The sequence below is a fragment of the Petaurus breviceps genome, unplaced genomic scaffold (assembly GCF_028583685.1).
Source record: "Petaurus breviceps papuanus isolate PSGF00001 unplaced genomic scaffold, PetGlider_PUasm1.0 126, whole genome shotgun sequence".
Classification (NCBI taxonomy): Eukaryota; Metazoa; Chordata; class Mammalia; order Diprotodontia; family Petauridae; genus Petaurus; species Petaurus breviceps.
The window spans coordinates 6342204-6369062 of NW_027185655.1; the positions used below are offsets into that span (position 1 = coordinate 6342204).

Consider the following 26859-nt stretch of genomic DNA (forward strand, 5'->3'; position numbering starts at 1 on the left):
GTTGCAAAGCAAATGTAAATCACTTACATATAACCGCTATCATTTGTAGGAAAAAACATACAGGGCAACAACTTTAACCTTGTCCTTTGGAGAATTTTATTCCTCCCAGCTTACTCATGGGACTACACTCCCCTAAAATACTACCAAGGTACATATTATAAGCAAGTGTTACTATGTATGAAAATATAAAATTAGGGACAAATTAAAATTTTCAGAAAATGTACTTGCAGAGTCAACAATGTCATATTTTAGAATTTATTTTGTACTATAAATGGCATCATTATATGAACTCTCATTTCTTGCTTTAGGTCATTTTATGGGAGTTTATAGAAAGTAGTCCTTGTAAAAAAAGACTTGAAGGATTTTTAAATTGTTCTTTGTGGTTGGGGGTAAGGAAGAACAATGAGCAGTGATTTCAGTTCTTAGATACATTCTAGAACTGCAAGCAGAGTCTCTGTGCCCTGGTACAAAAAAGCAGGAATATTATAACAGTGAACTATGCTGGACGTCTAATATAAGTATTCAGCAGGGGCTGAGTATGTCCATCAGATCACAGATGGAAGAGACCTCAGGGGTCATGTAGGTTGCCCACCCTATCCTTTGGTGACAAGGATCTGAACAATCATTGTGGACAGAACCTAGACTTCCCTCTGCTCTCCACACATATCTTTACACTGGCCTGGAAGCATCTCTACTTTCCTCTGCCTCATAGTTTTTTCTCCTTTAAGATACAGCTCAAACACCATTTTCTGCTGGAAGCCTTGCCTAATCCTCCAACAGACAATGCCTTCCCTGCCAAACTAACTTGTAATTCACTATTTCATGTGTATTTTGTATTTATCAGCTATATATTCATTATGTGTACTATTATTGTATATTACATTGTTATATATCTTAGTATGTTAATATCACATTATAAATATTTTGTATATATTATTTTATACACACACATACATATAATAATCTTTTTCTCCCTCATAAGAATTTAAACTCATTGCGACTAAGGATTGCTTCCTTCCTTTATCTACATATTCCAAGTACCTAACTCGCAGAAAGCCTGGCATACAGAGACACTAAGTGAATACTTATTGATTAGTCCGTTGGCTGGTTGATTGCTCAGGGTCACACAGAGAGTAAATGGCATTAGTTCCCTAATGTCAAAACTAGTTCTCTTTCCTCCCAACCATGTGGCCCCATTTAAACTGAATACTTACATTGTGATTATGACAAAATTCAATTCCTTTAATAATCTGAAACAAATACTTTTGAACTCTTTGGTATTCCAGTCCATTTGGAAAGAGGTCCAAGTCATCAAGTATAGTGTGGTCCACAAATTCAAATACCAGGTACCATCGTTTCTTTTGCTTATATACTTCCAGGAGATTCACCAAATTCTCATGCCTCAATTGCTGTTAAATTAAAAAAAAGTAACAAATTCTCCATAAATTAGGTCAAAATTACAGTCATAAAAAGAAAATCCAAAAAGGATATTACTCAAGAAAGACTATATCTTGGGCGGCTAGGTGGTGCAGTGAATAGAGCACCGGCCCTGGACACTTAACCCCAATTGCCCTCCAAAAAGCAAAAAAAAAAAGAAGAAATTGTTTTTCAACCAAGTATCCATGATTTCTCTCTCATTCCAGATCCTTCAGGCATAGTGTCCATGATGAGAGAGGCTGTAGTATCCTTGTACTCTGGCCTGCTCAAACTATATACAAAGTATGGGGATAGCTGTTGGCACCACACTTTTGGAAAGGCACAGACAAACTGGAGAGTGTTCAGAGAAGTGGAAAGCAAAAGGATTGGAATGAAGAACTGATAATCTTGATCTCAAAGAATATTAGGAGAGGTAAATAAAGGAGCTTCCTGTGGAAGAGACCATTCTGCTTGTATGCTGACAAGCGGCAGAACCCGGACCAAGGCAAGGAAGCTGCAGAGACGCTGGATAGATAGAAAAACCTGGCAACAATCAAAGTCATCCCAGCCAGAAGTGGGCTATCCCTGGAGGGAGTTGGTTTTACTGGAGAAGAAGATACGGTTGTCAGAGAGAGGGATTCTTTTTGATTAATATTATTTTATTTTTGCAAGTTATATGTAAAGACAAATTTTAACATTCATTTTTTAAAAATTTTGAGCTCCAAATTTTCTTCCTCCCTCCATCACTTCCCATAGAAGGGGATTCTTGACAATGGCAGGTAGGAATAGATAGTCTCAGGGCTCAGGAATTCCGGTTCCGTGACTCTAACTCAACAATGTAATTTCATTTTTAAATAGAATCAATTCCTTTAAAGGGAGACTAGAAAGGATGATATTTCCTACTGGCAAGTATTTTCAAGAAATGAGTGTTTGAGGCTAATGATCAACCAGTACAAATATTTTATTCTGAGGTTGACTCATCCTCTCCTGATCCCAGAGAACTAAACAAAGAATGATGAGTGAAGTTGTATACAGGCAATCTAGATTTGCTTAAAAGAAAAATTTCACTATACACCAAGATAAGGTCAAAATGGACACCTGATTTAGACACAAAGTACAATACCACAAGCAAATTAGGAGAGCAAGGAATAGTTTACCTGTCAGATCTATGGAGAAGGGAAGAATTTATGACCAAACAAGAGATAGAGAACAATATTAAATGCAAAATGGATAATTTGGATTACATTAAATTTAAAAGGTTTTGCACAAACAAAAACAATGCAACCAAGGTTAGAAGGTAAGCAGAAAGCTGGGAAACAATTCTTTTACAGTCAGTGTTTCTGATAAAGGTCTCATCTCTTAAATACACAGAGAATTGTGTCAAATGTATAAATGATAAATGGTCAAAGGATATGAACAGGCAGTTTTCAGATGAAGAAATTAAAGCTCTCTATATTCATATTAAAAATGCTCTAAATTACTGTTGATTGGAGAAATACAAATTAAAACAACTCTGAGGTTCCACCTCACACCTATCAGATTAGCTAATATGACAGAAAAGGAAAATGATAAATGTGGGAGAAGATGTAGGAAAATTGGGACACAAATACATTGTTGGTGGAGTTGTGAACTAATCCAACCATTCTAGAGAGCAATGACTATAAAACTGTGTATACCTTTTAAGCCAGAAATATCAGTACTCATTCTGTATTGTGAAGAGATGCTAAAAAAGGGGAAAGAATTTACATGTACAAAAATATTTATAAAAGCTCTTTTTGTGGTGGCAAAGAATTGGAAACTGAGGGAATGCCCATCAACTGGAGAATGGCTGAACAAGAGGTGGTATATAAATGTAATGGAATACTATTGTACTATAAGAAATGATAAGCAGGTGGAATTCAGAAAAACCCGGAAAGACTTAAATGAACTGATACTGAGTGAAGTGAGAAGAATACGAACATTCTACATAGTAACAGCAATATTGTGTGATAATCTACTATGATAGACTTAGCTCTTCTCAGTAAGGCAATGATCCAAGACAATTCCAAAAGACTCATGATGGAAAATGCTGTCCACATCCAGAGAAAGAACTATGGAGGCTGAATGTAGATCGAAGCATACTACTGTCACATTTTTAGGGGGGGGTTTTGTGTTTTTTCCCTTTGTTCTGTTCCTTCTTTCACAATATGACTAATGACTAATGTGAAAATATGTTTAACATCATTGCACATGTATAACCTATATCATGTTGCTCGCCATCTTGAGGAGAGGAGGGGAAGGAGGAAGAAATAACTGAAACTCAAAATCTTATGAAAAATGAATGTTGAAAACTATCTTTACATGTAATTGGGGAAAAATACTATTAAAAAAAAAAAAAAGAAAAACGTCCTAAGAACTAAAGCTCTTTCAAAATTAAATAGGCTTTAAGAGTGTTCCCCCCATACCACACCACTCCTGTACCTCTTCTACCACTAGTATCTTCAAGCAAAGGCTGATTGACTTATCAAAGGATGCTGTCAAAGGGAAATTCTTACTCAGTATGAGGCTTGATTACATGGGTTCTGAAGTTCCTTACAATTCAGAGACTCTGTGATTCTTTTTTTCTTTTAAAGAAAAAGTCCATTTAGGACAATCCTAAATAGTAGAAAGTCTATGCAAAGCAACAGCTACCTTAATTTCTCACAAAACTTCAATCTTTTCCCTACCAGATAGCTTCAGTCTATGACATCCCTTGTGTATATCAAGGAAGTTTTAATCTGAAACAATTTACATTAATTTTTGAGATTCTCCCCTAAGCAATTCATCTCTGGAGCTGAATTGTTGGCATTTGGGAAAGATGGATCTGGAGTCAGAAAACTTGAATTAAAACACAGACTGTTCCCTGTGTGAGTGAGAACTGAGTTTCATTTCCTCTTCTGGAAACTTAGGGAACCTCAAATAGATCATGTCAAAACTTCCTTCCAACTCTAAATCTATGGTGCTATGATGTCATGTTTATGAGACACCTCCATATCCCATGGTATCCACTCTTCATCTGTCCCCCAATGTCCTTTCCCCCATCCTGCTTTCCAGTTTCCCTTGTAAGCTCAATGAGGGCAGGGACTGCCTTTCTTTTTCTTATTTGTATCCTCAACACAGCACAGTGCTTGGCACACAGAGTAGGCACTTAATAAATGTTGAATTTACTGAATTAAATGAGATAGATCCTTATCTTATGTTTATGGCATAGCATCTAAGTACTTAAAGGAAGTTAAACTAGAAAAAGAAATTGACACCAAAACTATCAAAATGGTAGGCAATCACAATGTGTCCCTTTCAAAACTATACAAAGCTAAGAAAAAGATAAACAAGAAAAATGAAGGACCTAAATATAATTTTAGACCAGTTAAATATGATAGATCTCTGGCTAAATGGGAATCTAAAGGAATATACTTATTTCTCAGCTGGGTATGGTACTTTTTATAAAAACTGAGTGTGTGCTATGGCAATAAAAACCTCATAAACAAATGCAGTAAAGGAGAACTATTAAGCAGATCCTTTACTGCCCATAATATGATAAAACTCATCACTAGAGAACATTTTAATAAATAATTTGAACTGAGAGACTACAAATCACAGAAATCATTGATCATTTCATCAAAGAAAAGATAAAAATGAGACAACATACCAAAATTTTGGGGGGTGCAATCAAATTAGTCCTTAGGAGACGAAGTGAGGGGAGAGTCCCTATGGATGGATGACAAGCTCTTCCTGTCTGTGGAATGTGTTTGTGATGGTTGCACAACATTGCCCTAGGACATTGCCAAGTCCTGTGGAAGGAAGTTGGGCCTAACCATCTACACAAGAGAGATCAGGGAGATGAAGAACATTTAGAATGTGATTTAATCAATCATCTGTGTCCTTTCATCATTGGTGTTGGCAATTCTCAGTGTAGCAATCTGTCATCTGTGACTTTGGAGAGTTACCTGAGACACCTGGATGAGGTGACTTTACCATGGCCCCAGAATTAATATGTGTCAGAGACAAGACTTAAAGTCAGGTCTTCCTGACTCCAAGGACAAGCCTCCAAGACCTATGCCATGTTGCCCTTAGGACACAGTGTTATAGAACATAAATTACATTGATCTTAGTCTAAAAAGACCTCACTTTTATTCCAAGCTCGGAAACTTTTACTAGTTTGTGGGATCATGGGCAAGTGACTTGACTTTATTTAGCCGGTCACAAGTTCCTCACTTATAAAAAATGTACTTGCACAATTTGCTTTACAAAGTAATTCTGAGGAAGCATGCCATTACATCTTAGAGCACTGTGCAAATGTGAGTTATTTTGCCTTTCTCCAGGAAAAATAATAGATAACACTGGTATAGCACTTTAAGGCTTTAACCTCGCAGAAATCTTGCAAGGGCCAGTATGTTACAGCAGGCCTCAGTAATCCCACAGTAACCGTCAGAGGCTGAATTCAATGGCAGGTCTTCCCACTTCCCAGTGCAGCATTCTAGCCACACCGACTCTTCTATATCCAGTTACTCCTTTTACAAATAATCCCAAAAAATTACCCATTGCATGTCTCTCATAATCTGCATTTATTTCTTTGGTAAAGTCCCACTCAGAATTTCCTTTTATGTTTCATGTTAAAATTCTGATCTTCCTATTAAACTCCCTTGGTTTGAAGGATTTTGAACTTATTTGTACTTGGTGGCTGAAGAAAGCAGACTAGGCTAACAGGTTCATCAAAGCCTGAAAGGTTTAAAACAAATCCTCTTTAAAAATCACTTCCATTCAATTATCTACCATTAGTGAAATCAGGAAACAACCAGTCCAGCCCACTCTTTTTTAAAGGCAAGGAAATGGGCCCTTTGATTTAAGTGACTTACTCAAGGTAACACAGGGAATAAACCTCAGCGATGGGATTTGAACCCAGGCTAAGCATGACTCTACAGCCAATGGTCTTCCCACTGTCCTGGGATGCTTTTGTCCTACAGTCATCCATAGTGTCACATAGAAAGTGCCTTAGTTTCTTGGCAATATCACACATGCACACACACCAAAAAGGAATAAAAAGTAATAGTCATATTTCTCTCTTCCAAAATCATCTCATTTTACTGTTTTAAAATAAAAGTCTATCTGGGTACCCACTAATTGGGGAAAGTCTGCACACGTTGTCATTTACGGATGTAATGAAATATCCCTGTGCCATAAGAAAAAACAAATATGAGAGGGGTGGCTAGGTGGTGCAGTGAATAGAGCACCGGCCCTGAAGTCAGGAGGACCTGAGTTTAAATCCAGCCTCAGACACTTAACACAAAAACTAGCCGTGTGACCTTGGGCAAGTCACTTAACCCCAGTTGTCCCTCCAAAAAGGAAAAAAGAAAAAATTCTAGTGACTCAGGATTATTTCCAGAAGGCAAAAAGAAATGATGGGAGAAAAAACAAATATGAGGAATTTATTAAAAGAAAGGGGGAAATAAAGTAGAATCCAGAGATCAATCTCCGATACAACATGAATAAACTATGACTAAATTCAGACCAAATGCAATGGTCAATATGGAGTTCTGAGGGCAGCTGATGAAAGAGACGGCCTTATTCTCAAAAAGCAAAGAACTATGAATGACAAATGGTACACACTCTGAGGTTACTCTGGGAGTCTATTTCTGTCGGTCAGTTTTGCCTACTTTTAAGGAGAGAACATGCATTAGAAAATAACTGGCATCAATAAAACTTTTTTTAATCAAGGTTTAGATTTTATTACAGTTTGACATGGTCTTTTGCACAGGCAAATAATAGTCAAGAGTGGTATTTTGGCAGAATGCAATAGCAAAAGTCCACCATACTACGAGGACAGATCTTAAATAGTCAATATTTAACCACAACATCTCACAGGTGCATTAAACATTAGCAAAACTTTCTTTTATAAGAGCAATGAAACACTGGAATAAGTTTAAGGATGGAAAAAACCTTTAGGGAAGAAGGTTCCATAATAATGACATTAAGTCAGCCTTGCAAAAAAATACTTACCTAAGATTTTGGGAGAATATAAGAGACTTAATCTCCTGGCAAAGCATCCTAAGCTTTTATCATTTGCCATCATCATTAACACATTTCCCTTTGAAATCCTATAATCAATCCATTTTGATATTGCATTTCCTTCTGACCTCCTCTCCTACTCCCCTCTCCCAAAAAGAAACTAGACTGACAAGACCCTGGAAAATTCATAAGGCCACATGAAAGAGGCACAGAGTCCTGGGGAAAAGAATTCTAAGCTGATCCAGTGTCCAGAAGAATTCAGTCTGAAAAATGCTTGGGAAGTGGTTCATGTAGGGGAAAATATGTTTAATTTTTTTCAATCTAGAAATATGGCTTCTTTGGATTTTTTTAATTAAAATAAGATGAAATGGTCTTAAAAGCCCAACTCACACATGCTTTCTTCCAGTTTCACCCATAAGAACCCATGTAGGTTACAAATTATTAAAACAATAATATCTTTCACAAATTCATTTTAAAATATCTTGACCATTTACTTTTATTATTTTAACATAAAATATAAACAAACACCAGAATCTCAAGAAAGTTCCTACAGTTTTCCTTTTCTAATAGATTAAAGGTGATATCAACAATTTTTATTAACCAAAAGTTCAGACTATAAGTATTTGTAAATTTTCTCTATTCCTTTCTTCCAGTGAAATCCTAACACCCCCCACCCAAATTCCACAGCCTGCACAAAAATACTGGGTTGACCAAACAGTGACGGCCTGTCTTATTTGTTCATGTTATTTCTCCTTTTACTTGCGTTTATTAAATTTTTTTAATTTTAACCAATTATTCCATATTAATACATGATATTTGGATAAACTACCTTTTTCTGCAATATTGAAAGTTTAAAATGACCTAATCTTACTGTAAACACAAGAGCTGCTATAACAGACAAAGCCTTTTCTAGAAAGTAGTTAGGACTTTATCAATAAACATCTCTTGCCTCTATTTCTGCTTTAACAAATATGTGCTCACTGACCTTCAATAGCTTGATTTCTCGGGTGACAATTTTTTTAACTATTTTATCATCTTCACTCTCCAGGAACTTCTTGATGGCCACTATTCTTCCATTGTCTTTATCCTTACACTTCATCACTGCTCCATAGCTGCCCTCACCAACCAGACCTAGGTTCTCATATTTCTCCATTTTAAAATAACAAAATCAAGAGGAATCTGTCTTGCTCTGAAAACCAGAATACAAGGTTAACAATACTTAGCCCATTCATTTTCATGAGCTTACTTGCCAGCGATCTGTGCCCAGGTTCTTGAGGTCCTTTCATGAGTGCTGTCTCCTCCTACCCCCGTGGAATTTTACCCAAAAACAGTCTGCAGAAGCATATCCTGTCCCCCCTCCCTAATCTCCTGCCATCCACCCCTCTGTGTGTGTGTCTGTCTCTTTCCCTCTCTCTCCCCTCCCTCTTCTCAGCCTCTCTTTCTCCTTTCTCCCTCCTCTCAGTCTCTCTCTCTTTCTCCCTCCTTCCCTCCCTTCCCCCCACTTCCTCACAGATTTGGAAGGGACCTCAGAGTGTCTTTATTCTAATCCATACCTGAAGAGGAATTTCTTCTACAATATCCAATCAAGTAGACATTCAGCCTTGCCTGAAGACCTGCAGTGAAAAGAAATTTCTAAGCAGCCCATCACAGCTCTAATCAGAAAGCTTTTCTTTATGGCAAGGTGGGGTTGAAACCACCCCATTTTGACTCTGGTGCCTAGACTAGGTGAGAACACTTTTTGATTAAATCAAATAATCAGATCCTGAGGGTTAAGTGGGCTGGTAAACCCATTCTGGTTGTGTGCAAGACAGAGTCATGCTTGTTAAGTAATTCATATAAAAGGGAAAACTATCTCAGAGTGAGGGGAAGAGATTCCGAGCCTCTGGACTGGAGAAGCTGGAGAAGATTAGCATGAAGCAAAAGGAATGGAGCTGTGTTAGAGAAGAGGGATACCCAAAGGAGTCATTGGCTCTACAGGCATCCAGGAAAGGATGAGAAAGACTGAGAAAAGTACCTCAAAAAGGTCAGCTCTTTCCCCAACTTCCCCTCCTCATGCCTGACACTAACCCAAATGTTTCCAGGAAACTGAGTTTTGTCCCAACTACAAATTGATCAGGGGTTTACCAGAGATAGATATAAATGTACAGAGTGCAACCTCCACCCAGGTGTTAAGATTGAGGCTAAACTCAGAGTTTTTCCTCTAAAATAAGATCTCTAAAGCCAAAGAGGGAACCGAGTGAGATTTGGGGGCCACTATATTGCCCCCATGCCAAAAATCTGACCTCTCTGAAACTTTCACCAACCACTTCTCATCAGGCCTTAGTATCCAAACAGAATGTGCCGACTTCTTACTCCACCTAATATTTGAAGACACATATCATGCCTTCCCTTCTACAGGCTATTTGTGCCGGCCTTCAGATGGCCCTCCTCAAGCCTGATCTGCATCCCCTCCACTATCCAGTGCTCTGGCAATGTCCTTCCTGACATGTGGTACCAAGAACATACTTCAGATGAGGCCTGACCAGTGAGAGCAAAGGAGCCTGTTACTTCCCTAACTCTAGGCACCAAAAATGTCTTTTTCCAACGCAGGTCTGAGATCAAGGGAGTGTTTTTGCCTCTCTCCCACTGAGCTTATATACTACCAGAACACCCATAACCCTTCCACACAGGTTGCTGTTTTCAGCCCCACTATGTGTACTTAAGACTTCTGGTCTACCACCAGAATTTTTTTTTGAAGGATAAGTGGTATTTTTTTTTTTAATTTTACCCACCCATACAACTTCTAATCTTGTTTTCCAGTTCCGGTTACATGCTTAGAACACCCACGTGCATTTAACAATAACCTAAGAAAAGTAGATATAATTTTCTCAGTAAAGAGGCCAGGTCTTCAGATGGGGTGGGGGAGAAGATAAGTGTGGGAGGCTTAAGAAAAGAAGAGAAGGATTGGAAATAGCTGGCATAGAAAATCAATCAGGAGGGATTAAAAGGACCACCTGCCCTAGAGAAGATTGGATAACATGAATTTGTACTATACCCCCATCAGAGAGGTAAGACTTCCAAAAACTAAGTTCAGCCCTACTTGAGTAGGAGCAGCATAGATAGGTGGTGGGTAAAAGGGTCAGCAGACAAAGGATCTAAGATCAGAGGACATTATAGGATTAAAATGGTGGCCTACTGAACTTCAGCACAGAGAGGTGGAAGATCTCAATGAGGGTGAATAGTTTTAGAAGGGATGAGGCATGGGGAGAGTAGGAAGCTATGGTCAGACAGAGGAAGGTCAGTTTCTAATTAGGGAAGCAGGACATTTGTGTGTGATGGTGAAATCCAGAATGTGGCCTGAGGTTCAAAGAAGGAGTAAACTGGGCTACTTAAAGGAGCTTCAAGCCCTCAAGCAGAAGGGAAGGAGTTGAGGAGGGGAGGAAGATGGTGAACCAAGTGCTGAACTCCTTGAGAAAGCAATGTGAATAACCTGGATCCGTGCCCTACAGCCGCCATTATTTGGGCTGGGTGGCAATTTTTGATAGTATTTTCTTTAAAGAAGAAAAGGTGGTGTGGGGTGGCTAGGTGGCGCAGTGAATAGAGGACTGGCCCTGGAGTCAGGAGGACCTGAGTTCAAATCTGGCTTCAGACACTTGACCCACTTACTAGCTGTGTGACCATGAGCAAGTCACTTAACCCCAAACTGCCCTGCCCTCCCCCCTCCAAAAAAAAAAAAGGTGGCTTAGTGATGGAAGTAAAAGGAGAATCTGGAAGAGACAGTGGGAAGTAAGGAGTCTCCTGACTCACCCTCCAGAACCAGTGTGGGATGAGGAGGGGAAGACGGTGGTGATGGTAGTGATGGCGATGATAATGATGGTGATGGTGATGGTGGTGGTGGTGATGGTAACACAAAGTTTAGCCATGTTTTCATAAAAGCTAGTAGATAGAAGGAGTGTGAAAAGTGAAAGAGGTCTAGGATGAAGGTGAGTGTGTTCACTGCGACACAGAGCACATCAAAGGGAACTGCTATTGTTTGTCCTTCATTAGCAAAGAGGACCAATGACATCAGCAGGGGGATGTCTTGACTTAAAAGGGAATTGGATTTAAAGGAGAGGCATGAGATTAGATTCACCAAGACTATGGAGGATATTAAGGTCAAGAGTTTTCATTTTATTCAGCAGGCAATGAGAAGCAGAGAAGCAGAGTGATCACAGCAATAGAAAGATTACTCACGTAGTAACACGGAATGTGAACTGGAGAAAGAATACTGGCAGCAGGTTTCCTGAGGAGAATGAGGACACTGGGGAGGAAGAGGATTCCAGATATGAGAGATCTCAGAGAAAGAAACCACAGGACTTGCCAACTGAATTCACTGGAGCATGAAAGGGCTAGGGCAATGGTCACTCCAAGGCTACGAGCCTGGGATAAGTGCCATACCTGTCCTCACAGCAGCAGAAATAAGCAATTATAAAAGGAATAGGTTCAGAGGGGAAGATGGCTTCATTTAGATGGGCTGTATTAAATCAGATGAAAACATCCAGTAGGCAGCTGGAAATATGGAACTGGAACTCTGGGGAAAGGTAAGGACTGAGGGTGAGAAAAAGATCTGGGATCCACCTGCATAGAGGGGATAACTGAAGCAATGGGTCTGGATGAGATGATTAATCTTAATCATTATCTGAATTAAGTATTGCAGATTTATAGATTTTTATAGCTCGCACAAGGGTTTCCCCACAGCTACTTGGTGAAGTAAATAATCCAGATATTATCACGATTTTATAGATAAGGAAACTGAGACCGCCAAAAAGAGGTTAAATGACTTGCTTAGAGAAATACATGTTGGAGCTGGGGCTTGAAACTAGTGCTTCTGCCCCCAAAGTGCCTCTCTCCATTGTACTTTGGAGTAACAAAAAAAATCACTGGTTAATGGAAACCTTGATTGATTCATCCCTATTCTACTAAGAACTAATGAAAATACAATCACAGAACTCACTTGGAAAGAAAGATTTGAATGAACTTAGAAAGAATGAAGAAAGAACCAGTACAATTTATATAATAATGATAAATGTATAGGAAAATGCTAACAAAGGACTTGAGAACTCTCCGCAATATACTATCTGATCAGGATTTCAGAGGGCCTCTCAGCAGAGAGGCAGGGGACTCTGTATGCACACCTGCAACGAAGCACGCCCTGGAAAGCAGCAGACACGGCCAATTCATAAATCTGTTTTGCTTGTCTGTACTTATTCATTCTATAGGGGTGGAAGGCTAGAAATACTCAGAGATAGTGGTAAATCAATAAAACGTTTACACATGAAAAATCATAATCACAGGATCATCACTCTTTAAATCCTTCAGCTTGATTCATAGATATGATTTACATTTGCTACATATATACAGAAGATTATTACACTAGACCCAATCTTTGGTTTATAAAGGTGATTGCTATGTTCTGTTAAGACCATTACACACAATGCAAGCTGAATGGGTTTTTAGCAACCTGTTTTTGAAATTCCCAAAAGAAAAAGATAAAGCTATTATTTTTTATTAATATGGGTAAAAGTATTAGAAATGTTTACAATTGAGTTTATTTAGGAAGATAAACCACTTTTAGAAATATGATACCCTTAGGTCACCAAGGTAACATTCCCATGATTAATTTCATTAAATGAGTATAATTCACATAATTTCCCGTGTTTTACCTGGTTAAAATATTTATTTATATTGTATATAGGTCACTAAATTTTCAAGACATAAATTGATAGGAAGGGCAAACACAGATTTAAACAACTGTCATATCGTGGTATTTTTTTTAGCCATCCTCCTCCTCCCTCTTTCACCACAACTTAGACTATTCCTGGAACCCTGGACTCTAAGAAACAGATTTTCACCTTACTTTGCATACAAGGCCTCCACTTCACTTCCTGGCCACTTCCAAACCATGCTGACTATGCTCTAGTCGTCTCCCTTCTCCTGAGACAGTCAGAACCCTGTCCCTGGCCCTGCCCAGGGCCTGGCCTTTGATAAATGAGTCTTGGTCATGTATTGCCCAGATATAGGGCTCTGTACTGCTTTCCAGTCACCATGTTGCTGTGTGAGTTCCACCTCCTTTTCCAGTTACCCTTTATATTTTATTCCTACTTATACTGTATAGTCTTACTTTATACTGTCTTTTTCCATTAGAATATAAGCACCTTGAAGTCAGGACTGGCCAGTGTTCAGCACAGCACCCAGAACATTTGTTGTTGTTCATTCATGTCCGACTCTATGTGACCCCATTTGGGGATTTTCTTGACCAAGGACCTGGACCGATTTGCCATTTCCTTCTCCAGTGGATTATAGCAAAAAAGAGGTGAAGTGACTTGCTCAGTGTCACAGTGTCTAAGACTGGATTTGAACTCAGGTCTGCCTGACTCCAGGCCTGGTGCTGTATCCACTGAGCCACTTAGCTACCTGGCAACAAACCAAGTGCTTAATAAATGCTTTTTCATTCATTTATTCGTTCATTCATTCATTCATTTCATGATAATATCTAAGGTATAGTAAAAAGGAAACTATTGGCTGGGGAAGGTAAAGTATGAAAGCTGCCATGGGGTTAAATGAAAACAATATTTAAAACCTATGCTAGAAATATCAAAATAAACTAATATGAGTTTTATCTTTAGTAACTTTCCTGTCCATCCTTTTACAGAGGCACTAATGAACAATACATGCCTAATTAGACAAATGTAGAAAGAGAAAGAAAAAGGTAGGAGTCCAGAAAATATGAACACCTGCTCCCCTGAATAAACTTAAAGTTGGCTGCGCTCCAAAGTGACATGATTGTAAGTCATTCATGGCAATGAATGCTGACCCTGTATTTGCAAAAATTCACAAAAACAACTCAATTTACAAGTCTCAATTTCTGTTGAGGGATTTTCTCTGGACAACAAAATCACACATGCCTTTTCTGTTCCAAAAGGCAGTTTGTACCTTTCTCAAACTAAGAAAGGATTATACAGAGAACTATGGAAGGTGTCCAAGTAAATGATAATATGGAGATGTACTTTCACAGAAGGAAAAAAGTTCACTTCTGCCAATGAACAAAGTTTCTTTCTCCTGGAACATCTGCCCCAATTCTGATATGTACAAAGACTCTGACTTTAATATTTCAACAGATCTATGATCTTAACAATGCAGATGGTCCCTCCAATCATAAAGACTGCCACCCTCCTGTCCACGTCTTCTAACACATCCACCCCATGGGAGCCCCCTGTCATATTGGAGGCCTTCCACTCTTGACGTGGCATGGGTACCAACAGAGTGGCATGTCACTCACTGGCTCCTCTTTTCCCCTCACTATGTAAAAAGCCCACACTTTTCCAGTGATATTTCTTTCTTCACGTTGTCGGCACTATTTTTTGTGTATAATTTGTTGTAAGTAACATGATGCAGCCTTCAGGCTCATTTATCCTTTAAGCCCACAACTTGAAATCCTTACAGACTATGATGGGCAGCTAGTTGGCACAGTGGATAAAGTGCCAGGCCTGGTGTTGAGAAAACTCTTCTTTGTGAGTTTTAAATCACACCTCAGACATTTACTAGCTATGTGACCCTGGGCAAGTCACTTATCCCCATTTGCCTCAGTTTCCTCGTCTGTAAAATGAGCTGGAGAAGGAAATGGCAAACCATTCCAGTATCTTTGCCAAGAAAGCAAAGCCCCAAATGGTGTCTTGAAGAGTCAGACATCATTGAAACACCAGAACAACAGACTACAATATTCCATGGCTCAGAGTCATATATAGTTACCAGAATAATATTAGGGTTTTGGTTCAGGGAAAAGTCTAGGATTATTAAAAGAGCTGTAAAGCTTTCCAAAGCCAAGCCAGCCTCTTCTTCTCTTCTTCAAGTGTGGGCTTGAATCATCCATTTGCAGCATGTATCCATACGTATCAATGGATCATTTTTATGGGCTTTCCATCACAGTCCAGATCAGAGGTGTCAAACAAACGGCCAGACTCCCCAGTGCAGCGGGAACTAATCAAAATGTAATTGGGAAATAATAACAAAATAAATAAAAATTCAATAAAACATAGATGACGTATTACATTTTAAATATGTAAGAAATAAACAAACTAACAAATGCACAACCCACAGGGAGACTTATGTACGGGCTGAGGGCCCAGTTTCTATGAGTTTGACATCACTGGTCCAGATGATTAACATTATTATCCACTTGATGTTTCCTGTGAGAATTTCGATCAAACTCTTTCGAGTAATCACTAATCTCATTTAAGAGACTTTGCAATGCTCCAGAACAACACAATGGCAACTGAAAAAACATCTAAATGAACTCAACTATCCATAAAAAATTCCTCTTCACAAAAGCCACTCCATGAGAAATATTCAAGGGAAATAAAGTTTTCAAAAGAAAAAATCCAAGACATCAACAGCCATGTGAAAAATGCTCCAAGTCAAAAGCAACTCTGAGGTCCCATCTCACATCCATCAGTTTGGCAAAGTGACAAAGAAAGGACAGTGACAGTTGGACGACCCATAAATTGGTCTGGCCACTTCGGAAAGTAAGTTAGAACTAGGTTCCAAAAAACACTAAGTTTTGCATACTCTTGCATACCAGAGATGCAACTACTAGGCCTATACCCTAAAAAGATAAAAGTAAAAAGATCTATATCTACAAAAATATTTACAGAAACTATCTGTGGTAGTAAAGAACTCTGAATCGGGAATGGCTAAACAAATGATGGCATATGAATGTAATGGAATATTGCCCCTTAATAAAAGGATTTGTTTTGTAAAACTTGGGCTCAGTCAAAAGGCTTCACCCAAGGACCTAGAAGGTCACATGTGGCCTCAAGGTCACAGATTCCCCACCCTTGCTCTAAATCTTTCATTCAACTTGTGATGGTCAAGATAAAGTTTGCTAGAAAATATCATTTATAAAAGCCTACCTGTTTCCAAATCATCCCCACATCAGTAATGCTCTCAATGCAGATTATTTCCATAAAACGTCTGTAAAGATGGGAAGCGAGGCATATGCATTAACAGTTATGCATATTTTCTTTGGTAGCACTTTAAGGTACCTTGAGAATCAGTCCCTCAACCCTCTCAAAATTATACCCAGATCTCTTCTGTGGATTCTTGGTCTAGTTCAACCATTCTAAGAATCTTAATTTTTTCAAGGGCTTTTTTTCACTTTCTCATGAAGCACTTCTAGGAGTGTGATCAAAAGAGTCTACATGTGGTAACTCTACTGTCCTCGAGAGTGAAAAAGTTTTTGTTCTAAAAATCTTCCATTTTTTTCTATCATCCTTAAGTACTAGTATTCACCAAGATCTCTTAAACAAGGTGTCTAACCCTTCTTGCTCTTTTATGAGGCTGTACTGCTCATAACTTTCTGCCATGCTCCTCCATAAGATGTTACAAACAACTTTATATTCTAAACCAGTGTGGACCTTAGCTACTGAGTCTAAAATATCTGCTTAGGGCTGCAGTAGTTTCTAGGTTCTTTTGGTCTCCTCCTACAACAACTGACTTACTATAAGTTAAGTTTCTTCAGAAATAATGTGTCAGGACCCATCTTTTTCCCATTTTGCAGTGTCAAATGCGTGTTTAACAGGTCAAGTTGGGGTTTAATTGCATACCATACATTTTGCTTATTCTTGATCTTTTTTCAAGTCCGTTATTAATTTTTATCTTTGCTCTAACACATTGCTGCTATGACTGTATGTGGACAGGAATGAACTGCTTCCTATCTCTTAAAATGTAATTAATTTCATATCCAGTTAGTTGGGACCCACCATGCCCAGCCCCTGTGGAAGCTTTTCTACCTGTATTCATAACATATCAGGCTTCTGAGAAGTCTGTAAGAGCCTTGGACTTCTCATTTCTTACTCCTGAATCATATTTCCCAGCACATTTTTCACCATCCTCTCCCATGACCACTTATTTCTCATTTTAATCAAGTATCAAAGTATATATACACATTTGGAGTTTTATTGAGTTTGTAACAGAATTTCTCTACTTCTTCATCCTCTGCAGAAGATGTTGCTACACATGCTGGAGTTATTTTCAGATTGTTCTTTTTTTCACAATCACTGTAACACTTAGAGGCCAAACTCCCAGGCTTTGATGGTTCTTCTGGGATGCAAATTACAACTAACTCCCCCAACATCTTTATTTGTCCCTCTAAAGAGAGCCTGCAAGCCAGCTTTCCATTTAGTGCAGTTTCCTATTTTTTCTGGTTTCATTTATAACAAGAAGGTAGAGATTTCTACATCTCAGCTCCTGCAGCAGTATTTCCAGTAAAAGATCATTGGACAAAAAACCTCACATTTAGAGCTCTAACAGCTAAGTTAATGATTATAGACTGTCTAAAAATTGTATCCTACATTATGACATTTAAATGCTCTACCTTCAGGGGTGCGAAACCTAAAGGGACCCTCTAGGTCCTAGAGGGCTGCATGTGACTCCAGGCCCTCAAGTGCAACCCTGTCAAAGGACCTAGAGGGCCACATGTGGCCTCCAGGCCACAGGCTCCCCACTGCTGTTAGTCCCACCCACTCCCTGGACATGTATTCCTCTTATAACAGGGGTGTGCTGAAAAATGTTTAACAACTAGCTCTTCAAAAGAAGGCACACACTACACTTTTAAGTTTATCAATATTAGTAACATTTTCTCCATCACTTTGGAAAGTCTAGACAATCAACAAAGCAATAAATCTGTAATGTGCAGCATTTGCCATGTCCAAGGTGAAAATTCTCACGCTGAAAACAAGCTGTCTTGCTAGTCCAAGCTGACTCCAACATACCCATCTCGTAGTTTCCGTGTTATATAGGTTACTTCAGTATGTGTATGTCTATATGTGTGTGTGCACACGTGTATATGTATGCACATACATATACACGTATGTATACTTGAATACATACTTACAGTGTGTGTATATACATACACACCACAGGCAGATCACATATATAGATCATATGTACTATGTGACCCTTAATGCGCTTAACTCTTAGTTCAGTTTAATCTGGTCAAACTCCCATCATCATGCTGTAACAGGCATCAGGGCAGGAGAGTGAGATAGAAAGGAAAGGAACCAGGCAAGAACATTTGTGGACTGTAACTTATACAGTAGAATCTCATGGAAGTGAACACCACCACTGATGCAGAACTGGTGATCACCAGCCCAGCTGGGTTAAACACAGAACCCCTGCATTACCACTATTATCAGAGTGACTATTATTATTCTGATTAACAATGAAAAAAGTTCACTAGACACATGATCTGGTCAAGACAATTACAGTGAGAATTACAGGTGGTATGTAATGTAGTGAAAAGGGCAGCAGACTTGGAGTCAGAAGACCTGCCTCTGAGTCCTGACGCTTTCATTTAGTCACTGTGGCTCCAGTGTTTTCACGCCCCACCACCCACCCCACCTGTAAAGTGACCAACAATACTTTTACTAATTGCCACAAAAGGTTGCCAAAAAGATCGAACAAGGTTAAGGTGTAACTTTAAAGTGGCTTAGTAGTCTACTGTCCATCATTAACATCCTAATTTAAAATATCTTATACATTTATTAAAGCAGGTCAGAAAAGGCATTGTAAGCTCTGGGAAGGCTGAGAGTACAGCGGATATATTTTTTTACTTTCTAAATCAAAGACATGGGCAACATTCTCTTCCCTGCTGGCTTGCATTACTTCAAAGTGAGTTACCGTGTTTCCCCGATAATAAGACCTATCCCAAAAATAAGCCCTCCCCTTACTGTGTAAGATTCCTCTAAAATAAGCCTTCCCCTGAAAATAAGCCCTCTGGTGTTTTTCTGTCCAAAAAATTAATAAGACAGTGTCTTATTATCGGGGAAACACGGTACTAACAAAAATTGACCTCAGAATGTATTCCAAATTTGAGACATTTCAATTTCGACTTTCTATGCAAATCCTTGGACACTGGTACCATCAGAGGTACTGCAAGGCTGGTAGAGGACAATACTGCTAATTAATCCATGCCACGTTGGACTAATTGCATTTAAAATGGGTTAGAATCCAAGACCTAAACTGACTGGTTGTGTTAGTATTGTACATTTAATACAAATCTTTATACTATGAAATTATCTTTAACATGTGTAGATGTGGTCCATGAAAAATCCCAGTGTTTACTGAATTACACAGCTAGCATGATTCTTAATCTGAAGCATACACTTAACATAAGTTAATTCTTAGAGACATATCTGTATTTACACAAATTATTTTTATCATGAATTTGTAGTTAAGGTATTAAATACATTGTATGTTTGTTTATATTTATATCTAAAAGAACATATTCTGCAAACAAGCTTTGCATTCTCACTGAAAATAAAAAATAAAGTCTATTTTTCCTTCTAGGTAAAAAAAAAAAGAATTCCTTTTGGAAAGAAAATGCCAAGTGCCCTTACTATTCCTTATTTATGCCAAGGAAATTGCACTTTAATAAGTGACTTCCACAGGGCTCCACTGCCAGGATGTTAGTGTCTGAACATGCACCCAGGCTAACTTTTAAATATAATGCATTTATTATACATTATATGTTAGATATAATAATTGTATTAAATTTAATTCTATCAAATCTAAAAGTTAAATCTAGCACTTAAATATTCAAGAAAGTATAGCCCAGGCATGGCATAAACTGCCACTGACTCTGGGTGAGATTGCTTACTAATCATGCACTCACGCTGGGAAGTCTAGGGTTCACAGCCAGGAGATGTACATGGGTCCTGAGGGTAATCCTGGTGGAGGACAACATACTCCTACTACTTGTCACGGTAGCTCCTGAGTCCCCACCAACGTGCTTCCTACTTATGTGAAATCAGAGGTCATGACACCATTAACTCTTACACATAAAATATTCACCAAATGTTAAGGCAAAAGCCAAAACAATCATAACATTTACTCAGAATCCAGAAGCAGGAATCAGCAACACATCCCAAGTCTAACCCTAAACCTGGGTCACACTGTCCCCACTAATGCATGGAGGGAAAGTGGGAACACGCTTAGAGAAACCCTATCAGGAAGACATGAGTCAGGAAACCTGTGGCCCAGGACAACTCACAAGTCTGAAGTGCAGGCTCTGAGGGACAACCTACACCACACAAAGCTGCTCTCCTCCATCTCACTGCTCTCCTGCTGCTCAAACTGACAAAGCCAGTGTCAAGCTTTCTTTGTTAGCTCATAGCTACTCTTTACAAGACACAGAGAAAGTGTAATGCTATTGTCGTGACAAGCATTTCCCTTAAACTGAACTAAGATGTTCAAAGAGCTGGGAATTATGCCTTGTCCAACCAATTCCAAGCCTCTTTTCACAGCAGAACAAATTCAAAGCCCTGCCTTTTCCTGTTTCTCCCGACAATCAGTGGAACGCAGAATGAAGCAGGTAAAGAACAGGTTGGCTTAGCATCAATGAACATTTATTAAGTGTCTCCTATGTGTCAGGCATTGCCACTGTGCTAGGTGATAGGGATGCAAGCACAATCAATTAAATAACCCCTACTCCCATGGAGTTTACATTCTAACAGGGGAGAGGACAGATATATATACACAACCACAAAGAATAATACAAAGAGTCTGAAAAAGTGCAAGTAAATACAAGGTAGCTGAACAGAAGTTAGTTTGAGAGGGAAAGCATTAGGAACTGGAGGGGGGGAGGGTGGAGAATCAGTTGAGGCTTCAGGTAGAATTCTTTTAAAAGCTAATGTGTGCCAATTTTGCTACATAGTTGATGGTAATACATGACCATTTCCATGGATTTAGAAGGACTAGTCCAGAGAGGGTAATGGAGGGCACATGCCTGCTACGCGGAACAAGCGAAGAACCCCAAAGACAGAGAGAAGAAAGGATGCTAGTGGGGCAAGGCAAGCTCCACACAGAGGCCAGGTTACGCGAAGGTCAAGGAGTAACAAAAAGTGGACAGACAGACCGAGGACTTGGCTTGTTGTCTTCAGGCCGCCAGGAGCATGATGGGTGTGCAGACTACCCCCTTCCCCTCACGGGAGGCTGTGGACAAGACCACACAAAGGGCGGGCATAGGTGAGTTGTCATGGAAATGGCCTCATCAGTGAGATCACGGATGCATCCCAGTATAATCTCATAGCCACTCAAAACTAACCTATGTGAATAGCGAGCGCTGGGGATAGAAAGCGAGCCTGGGTTCCGGTGCAGACACGGACGCGCTGGCAGGGGAGCCCTGGGAAACTCCCGCAGTCTCTACATTTGCAGTGGCACTGACACGCACTGGGAAAAGGGATATTCTCCAACTCTAGCTCCTGATACTTATTAGATCACAGATCCAGGTTAAAAAAACACCTTCTCAGAATTCAAACACTAACGAGATACTAGTTACAAAGTTACAATGAACCATTCACTTGTCCCAAGGAGCGGGCGCTGTCCAGGACAGACGAGCACTGAGCCCGGATCCCTGCGGGGGTCCTGCCACACTCTCGGTGATGCCCTCTGCTTTCTTGGCCCGGGCTCCATGCCCAGCGCTCACTCGCCAACCTACAGCATCACACGCATGCGGCTGCTGCTACGGGCGGGCGGGCCCGGGGAACTATCTGCAAGCCCGAAGAAATCATCACCGTGCTTGAAGTGACCAGTCTCGAGCTGCCTCCCCATGGGGTCCCACTCTCCGAGGCGCACAGTGACCTACCCAAGGCCACACAGCCGGCCAGCGTCTGAACTCGGGTCTTCCAGACCCCGAGCCCGGGGCTCTGTGCCCTGCGCACCCGGCTGCTTTCCTCTGCCTTCCTGGGCTGCAGGCGCTGACCCCTCATCAAAGCCCAGCAGCAGCCAGAAGGTAGACCGGGCCGCCTCCACTCCCCTCCCCCGCCTCTCCCTGGGGGCGGGGGAGGCGGGAGCGGCCACCACGTGCCCACGGCCGGGTCACGCGGGGTTCCGTGTGCAGAGAGCCCGCCTGCCTCCCGGCCCAGACCCTGACAAAGACCCGCAACCGCAGACGCTGCGCCCATCTTCCCCGCTCCCTCCTCACGTCCACCCGCTTTTACAGAGGGGACAACTGAGGCGGGGGGAGGAGGGGCTGCCCCCTCCGGCTCGGAGCGGGGTCTGGGGCAGGTAGCTTACTGTTCGTCTAGCCCGAGGCGGGAACCTGGCGGGCGGGCGGGCGGGGAGCTGGGCCGAGCCGAGGCTCCGGACTTTTGCACGCTCCTCCGCCGCCGCCTCCTCAGCCGCCTCCGCGCCGGTGCCCAGCGAGCCCACGCAGCAGGCGGCCGTTGTCAAGGTAACGCCGCCCCGGACCTGGCAGCGGGGGAGGGGGAGGAAAGGGACACGCGAAGCGCGAGGCGCGAGGCGCGAGGCGAGAGGCTGGCAGTCACGGGGCCTGCCCAGAGCCAGTGGCGTCCCTGGATCTCTGGAGGGCGGGGACGAGAGGAGCCGGGCCCGCCCCCAGTCACCACCATTCCCCCCCCCCCCCCCCCCCCCCCGGGCCTGCCTCCGCATTGGCTGGATTTACTGCCTGTCTGGGGCTGACCCCGCCCCCCTCCTCTTCTACCCTCCCCTTATCCTGTCTCCTCCCCCTTCCCTCCTCTTCCCTCGTCCCCTACCCTGCGGCCCCCAGACCCTCCCCCAGTGCTCCCGCGGGCGCATCCCGGCACCCCGGGCCGAAGGAAGGCAGCGGGGGTGCAGGGGACAGAAGGGGAGAGCCCCCGAGTTCCAGCCCTGCCCAGTTCACTGGCCCTCCTCTGTACAATGGGGACAATAACGGCCCTTACCGAGACTGCACGTGTGAACCCTGCGCAGTCCTCCTTTCAGTGTCTGCAAACTTGGCCTCCCTTTGCCCCAGTCGAGCTATGCTGGCCCGGGCGCCCCGGCTCCCAGGGGTGAGGATCCGGCGTGAGGGGCGCTGTAAGCCTTGCAGCCCCATGCAAATGCCCACTGTGGTTAAGAGCCTCCCTGAAGAAAGGCTGGAGCGGGGAGCCGCCGCTGCTGTCTTCGGGCTTTACTACTATTGTTATCTCATTTGATCTTCACGACCGCCCTGGGGGCTCCAAGCTACTCTTAGCTCTGTTTCACAAATGAGGAATCTGAGCCAGACCGAAGTTGGCTGATGGGCTCAGCATCACACAGCTAGTACCGGTAGGTGTCCAAGGCAGGATTTGAACTCTGGTCTTCATGACCGCCCCACCCCAAGGGCCAGGGTTCTCTCTCCCTCCCCCCAGGGAGGGGTAGAGGCCGCCGGGGTCCTCTCTGGGGCTCAGCCCTGTACTCCCCTCCAGGCGCCACAGACATCAGGTTGACTGCTTTAAGTTAAATAAATGCCTCCAGAGAAGTGCCCATCCTGCAGGAAAACGTATAGACCAATATGCATCTAATGGAAAAAATAAAACGAATGCTATTCTTGCAAGTCCATTAAGGGGAAGAGAAGCGTCCAAGGGCACACTTTGGCCAAGATACCAAGAAGCTTACACAGATAACATTTACCTTAGGAATTATCAGGATAGAAGGCTCATGGCTAACCATACTCAACAATATCCTCTTCCCTGGCATCCTACGCCTAACCTCATCCCAGCATTCTGTAGCAACAAGGGGCAGAACTCAACTGTGCCCACCCACTTCCAGGAGGGAAAGGTATAACAAAGCCGAGTGCTACAGAGAACTAAAGAACAAAGGGGCAGGGTGTGGGTGTGTGGAGGGGGCTACATCAACCCAGAATTAAAAGGAACTGGCATCCAGCTAGGCCAAAAATGGTCTCTGTAAAGTTACTTGGGGAAAGGACTGAGGCTGGTATTAAGTGAATTCCACAACGTAGGAGGGATCTGAAACACCTTTTAGGTTTAAACCATCTGCCAAAAAATGGGATTTAGAAACAAATAAACAAATTTATTAAAAAAAAATGTGAATGAAAGAAAAATCTGAAACTGCCAAAGATCTTAAAGGGAAGAAAACTAAGCTAAGAACTCAGAACACAAGCAAATAAATCAAAAAGAAAAATATTTAAAATGAAAGGAAAGATGATCACATAAATATCTAAACAAATGCAAACAACTTTGAGTATTGTAAAACAAAGGAAATTGGAGCGAACTCATTTAGATCCTATGTATCCCCAAGAGAACATGGAAATATAGCAGGATGTTCCAATGTGATTCAAGAGAAAAATAAGAATCTTGAGAGATTTTGAAAGGAAGTAAATGGCTTCTAGAAGAGTAATTAGAAGAATAGAAGAACTTGAATCTGCTCTGGCAGATAGGGGTAGAGTTCTTGAGCAAACATGATACAGAGGTTCATGGGAGGAAAAATGGACAGTTTTGATTACATGAAATTTAAGTTTGTGTACAAGTAAAACCAATTCAGCTAAAATTGATAAGAGAAATGGGGGAAATCTTTGCAATTCTCTGATTAAGGTTCTAATTTCTAAGATATATAGGGAACTTAATCAAATTTATGAGAATAAGAACCACTCCCCAATTGATACATGTTCCAAGGACATGAATAGATAGAATAATGAACTAGTCCAACCATTCTGCAAAACAATTAAGAACTATGCCCAAAGTCCTTTTAAGATGTGTATATTCTGACCCAGTGATACTATTATTGGCTATATACCCAAAGATATCAAAGAAAGAAGAAAAGGTCCCATTTATATCAGCTTTTTTTGCAGTGGTAAAGAATTAAAGAGGAAATGCCCATCAGGTGGGGAATGCCTGAACAAGTTATGATCAATGAATGTAACAGGATACTATTTTGTTGTAAGAAATGATGAAAGAATTGTCAGAGAAACTTGAGAAGACTCATATGAACTGATGAAAGTGAAGTGAGCAGAACAGGAAAATGATTTCTACAATAACAATATTGTAAACATAATCAACTTTTCCAAACTTGGGAACTCTCATCAACACAATAACCAACAACACTTCCAGAAGACTCTTGAAGAAATATATCATCTGCTTTCAAATAAAAAAAGTGAGGGGCTTAAGGAGTGCAATTTAATGTTTATGTGTGTGTTTGTTTTTCTTTTGTGGACAGGGCCAGTGCAGGAATTTGTTTTGTTTGATCTTATGTGTTTGATTCAGGTTTATTTTCTTCTTCTATTCTCAAAGGGGGTTATTGTAGAGAGAGATGAGGAGAGAATTCATACCTGAAAAGAAAAGAAAATTGAACTTTTAAAATAAAAATGAATCATTTTTTAAAAAAATGTTACATGATAAAATTGTATTCCCTGATACCTTTGCCTTGTGAGAACATGCCTCAACCATTGGCTTTAGAATAAAGGTGAAGAAGTCCTTGACTAACTAGCATAATGTGGCATAGCAAGAGCACTTGGACTTGCTAAGGACACTTCAGAACACCCCGTGGTCCATGTACAAAACCACTGCATTCTTTCAGAACCCAAGAGACTAGAGAATAAATGGAAAGCAATGACCTTTCCACCTAAACCCCTAGCTCTACCTGTGGCTCCAAGAAACTGTTGCATCTCAGTGACCACACCTAGATAAACCTTCTCAGAAGGTGGACTGATCCAGGTTGAGTGCAACCAGTGAACCTTAGTGAGTTTGGGAGGTATCCACCCCGAGCATGTGAAGACTTCGCCTGGCAGAATGAGAACAATTTGTCCCAATAGCCATGAAAGCAGCTAAAGTAGATTCTGTGAAGCTCTTAGAGCTTGATCGGACATGGAAGACACCAAGGTTACCCACTGCATCACAGGCCAACAGGTGGCACAGTGAATAGAGCACCAGCCCTGGAGTCAGGAGGACCTGAGTTCAAATTCAGCCTCAGACACTTAACACTTACTAGCTGTGTGACCTTGGGCAAGTCATTTAACCCCAATTGCCTTCCAAAAAGAAAATAAGACGGTCAATAGTGTCAATTGCCCACCTTCCCCCTCCAAAAAAAAACCAAAAACAACCTAAGAAGATCTATAGGAATTGATAAAATGTGAAGTGAGAAGAACCAGGAGATCATTGTACACAGTAACAGCAATATTGCAACAATGATCAGCTGTAAAAGACTTAGCTACTGTAAGGACTCATGATGTAAAATGCTTTCCACCTCCTGAAATTGAACTGATGAACTGTGAGTGCAGACTGAAGTATAATTTTTTAACTTTCTTTGTTTTTCTTGCTTTTTTTTTTGATACCTGGCTAATATAGAAAATATTTTGCATGATTTGACATGTATAATTGATATATTGCCTGCCTTCTCAATGGGTGGGGGAGGAGCTAGACGGAGGGACAGAATTGGAGACTCAAAATTTTAAAAATTAATATTAAAAGTAAATAAATATTGATTTTTTTAAATGCTTATTTCCTTCCTTCTTCTCAAGGCCTGGTATCCCTCTCAGATGCCTAAGTGCCATTTTTAAGGTGCATGCCTGGCCATGTCTCACAAATACACACACATACTCTCTCTCTCTCTCTCTCTCTCTCTCTCTCTCTCTCTCTCTCTCTCTCTCTC

General features: G+C 41.0%; 1 protein-coding gene and 1 long non-coding RNA gene across 2 annotated transcripts in view; both read right to left on the reverse strand.

The window, feature by feature from the left end:
• CDKL2 (cyclin dependent kinase like 2) overlaps window positions 1–9554 on the reverse strand; it is a 48925-nt gene extending 39371 nt beyond the window's left edge. The window contains exons 1-3 of the mRNA XM_069091868.1: window positions 8994–9554; window positions 8426–8629; window positions 1215–1409 (exon numbers count right to left, since the gene is read on the reverse strand). Coding sequence (XP_068947969.1) covers window positions 1215–1409; window positions 8426–8593 — 363 coding nt within the window. The 5' untranslated portion in view covers window positions 8594–8629; window positions 8994–9554. The remainder of the gene's footprint in view (window positions 1–1214; window positions 1410–8425; window positions 8630–8993) is intronic.
• A 15772-nt stretch (window positions 9555–25326) lies between these two features.
• The window catches only part of LOC138164236 (uncharacterized), a 6326-nt gene continuing 4793 nt past the window's right edge, over window positions 25327–26859 (reverse strand). The window contains exon 3 of the long non-coding RNA XR_011169015.1: window positions 25327–25540. This is a non-coding gene — a long non-coding RNA (uncharacterized lncRNA). The remainder of the gene's footprint in view (window positions 25541–26859) is intronic.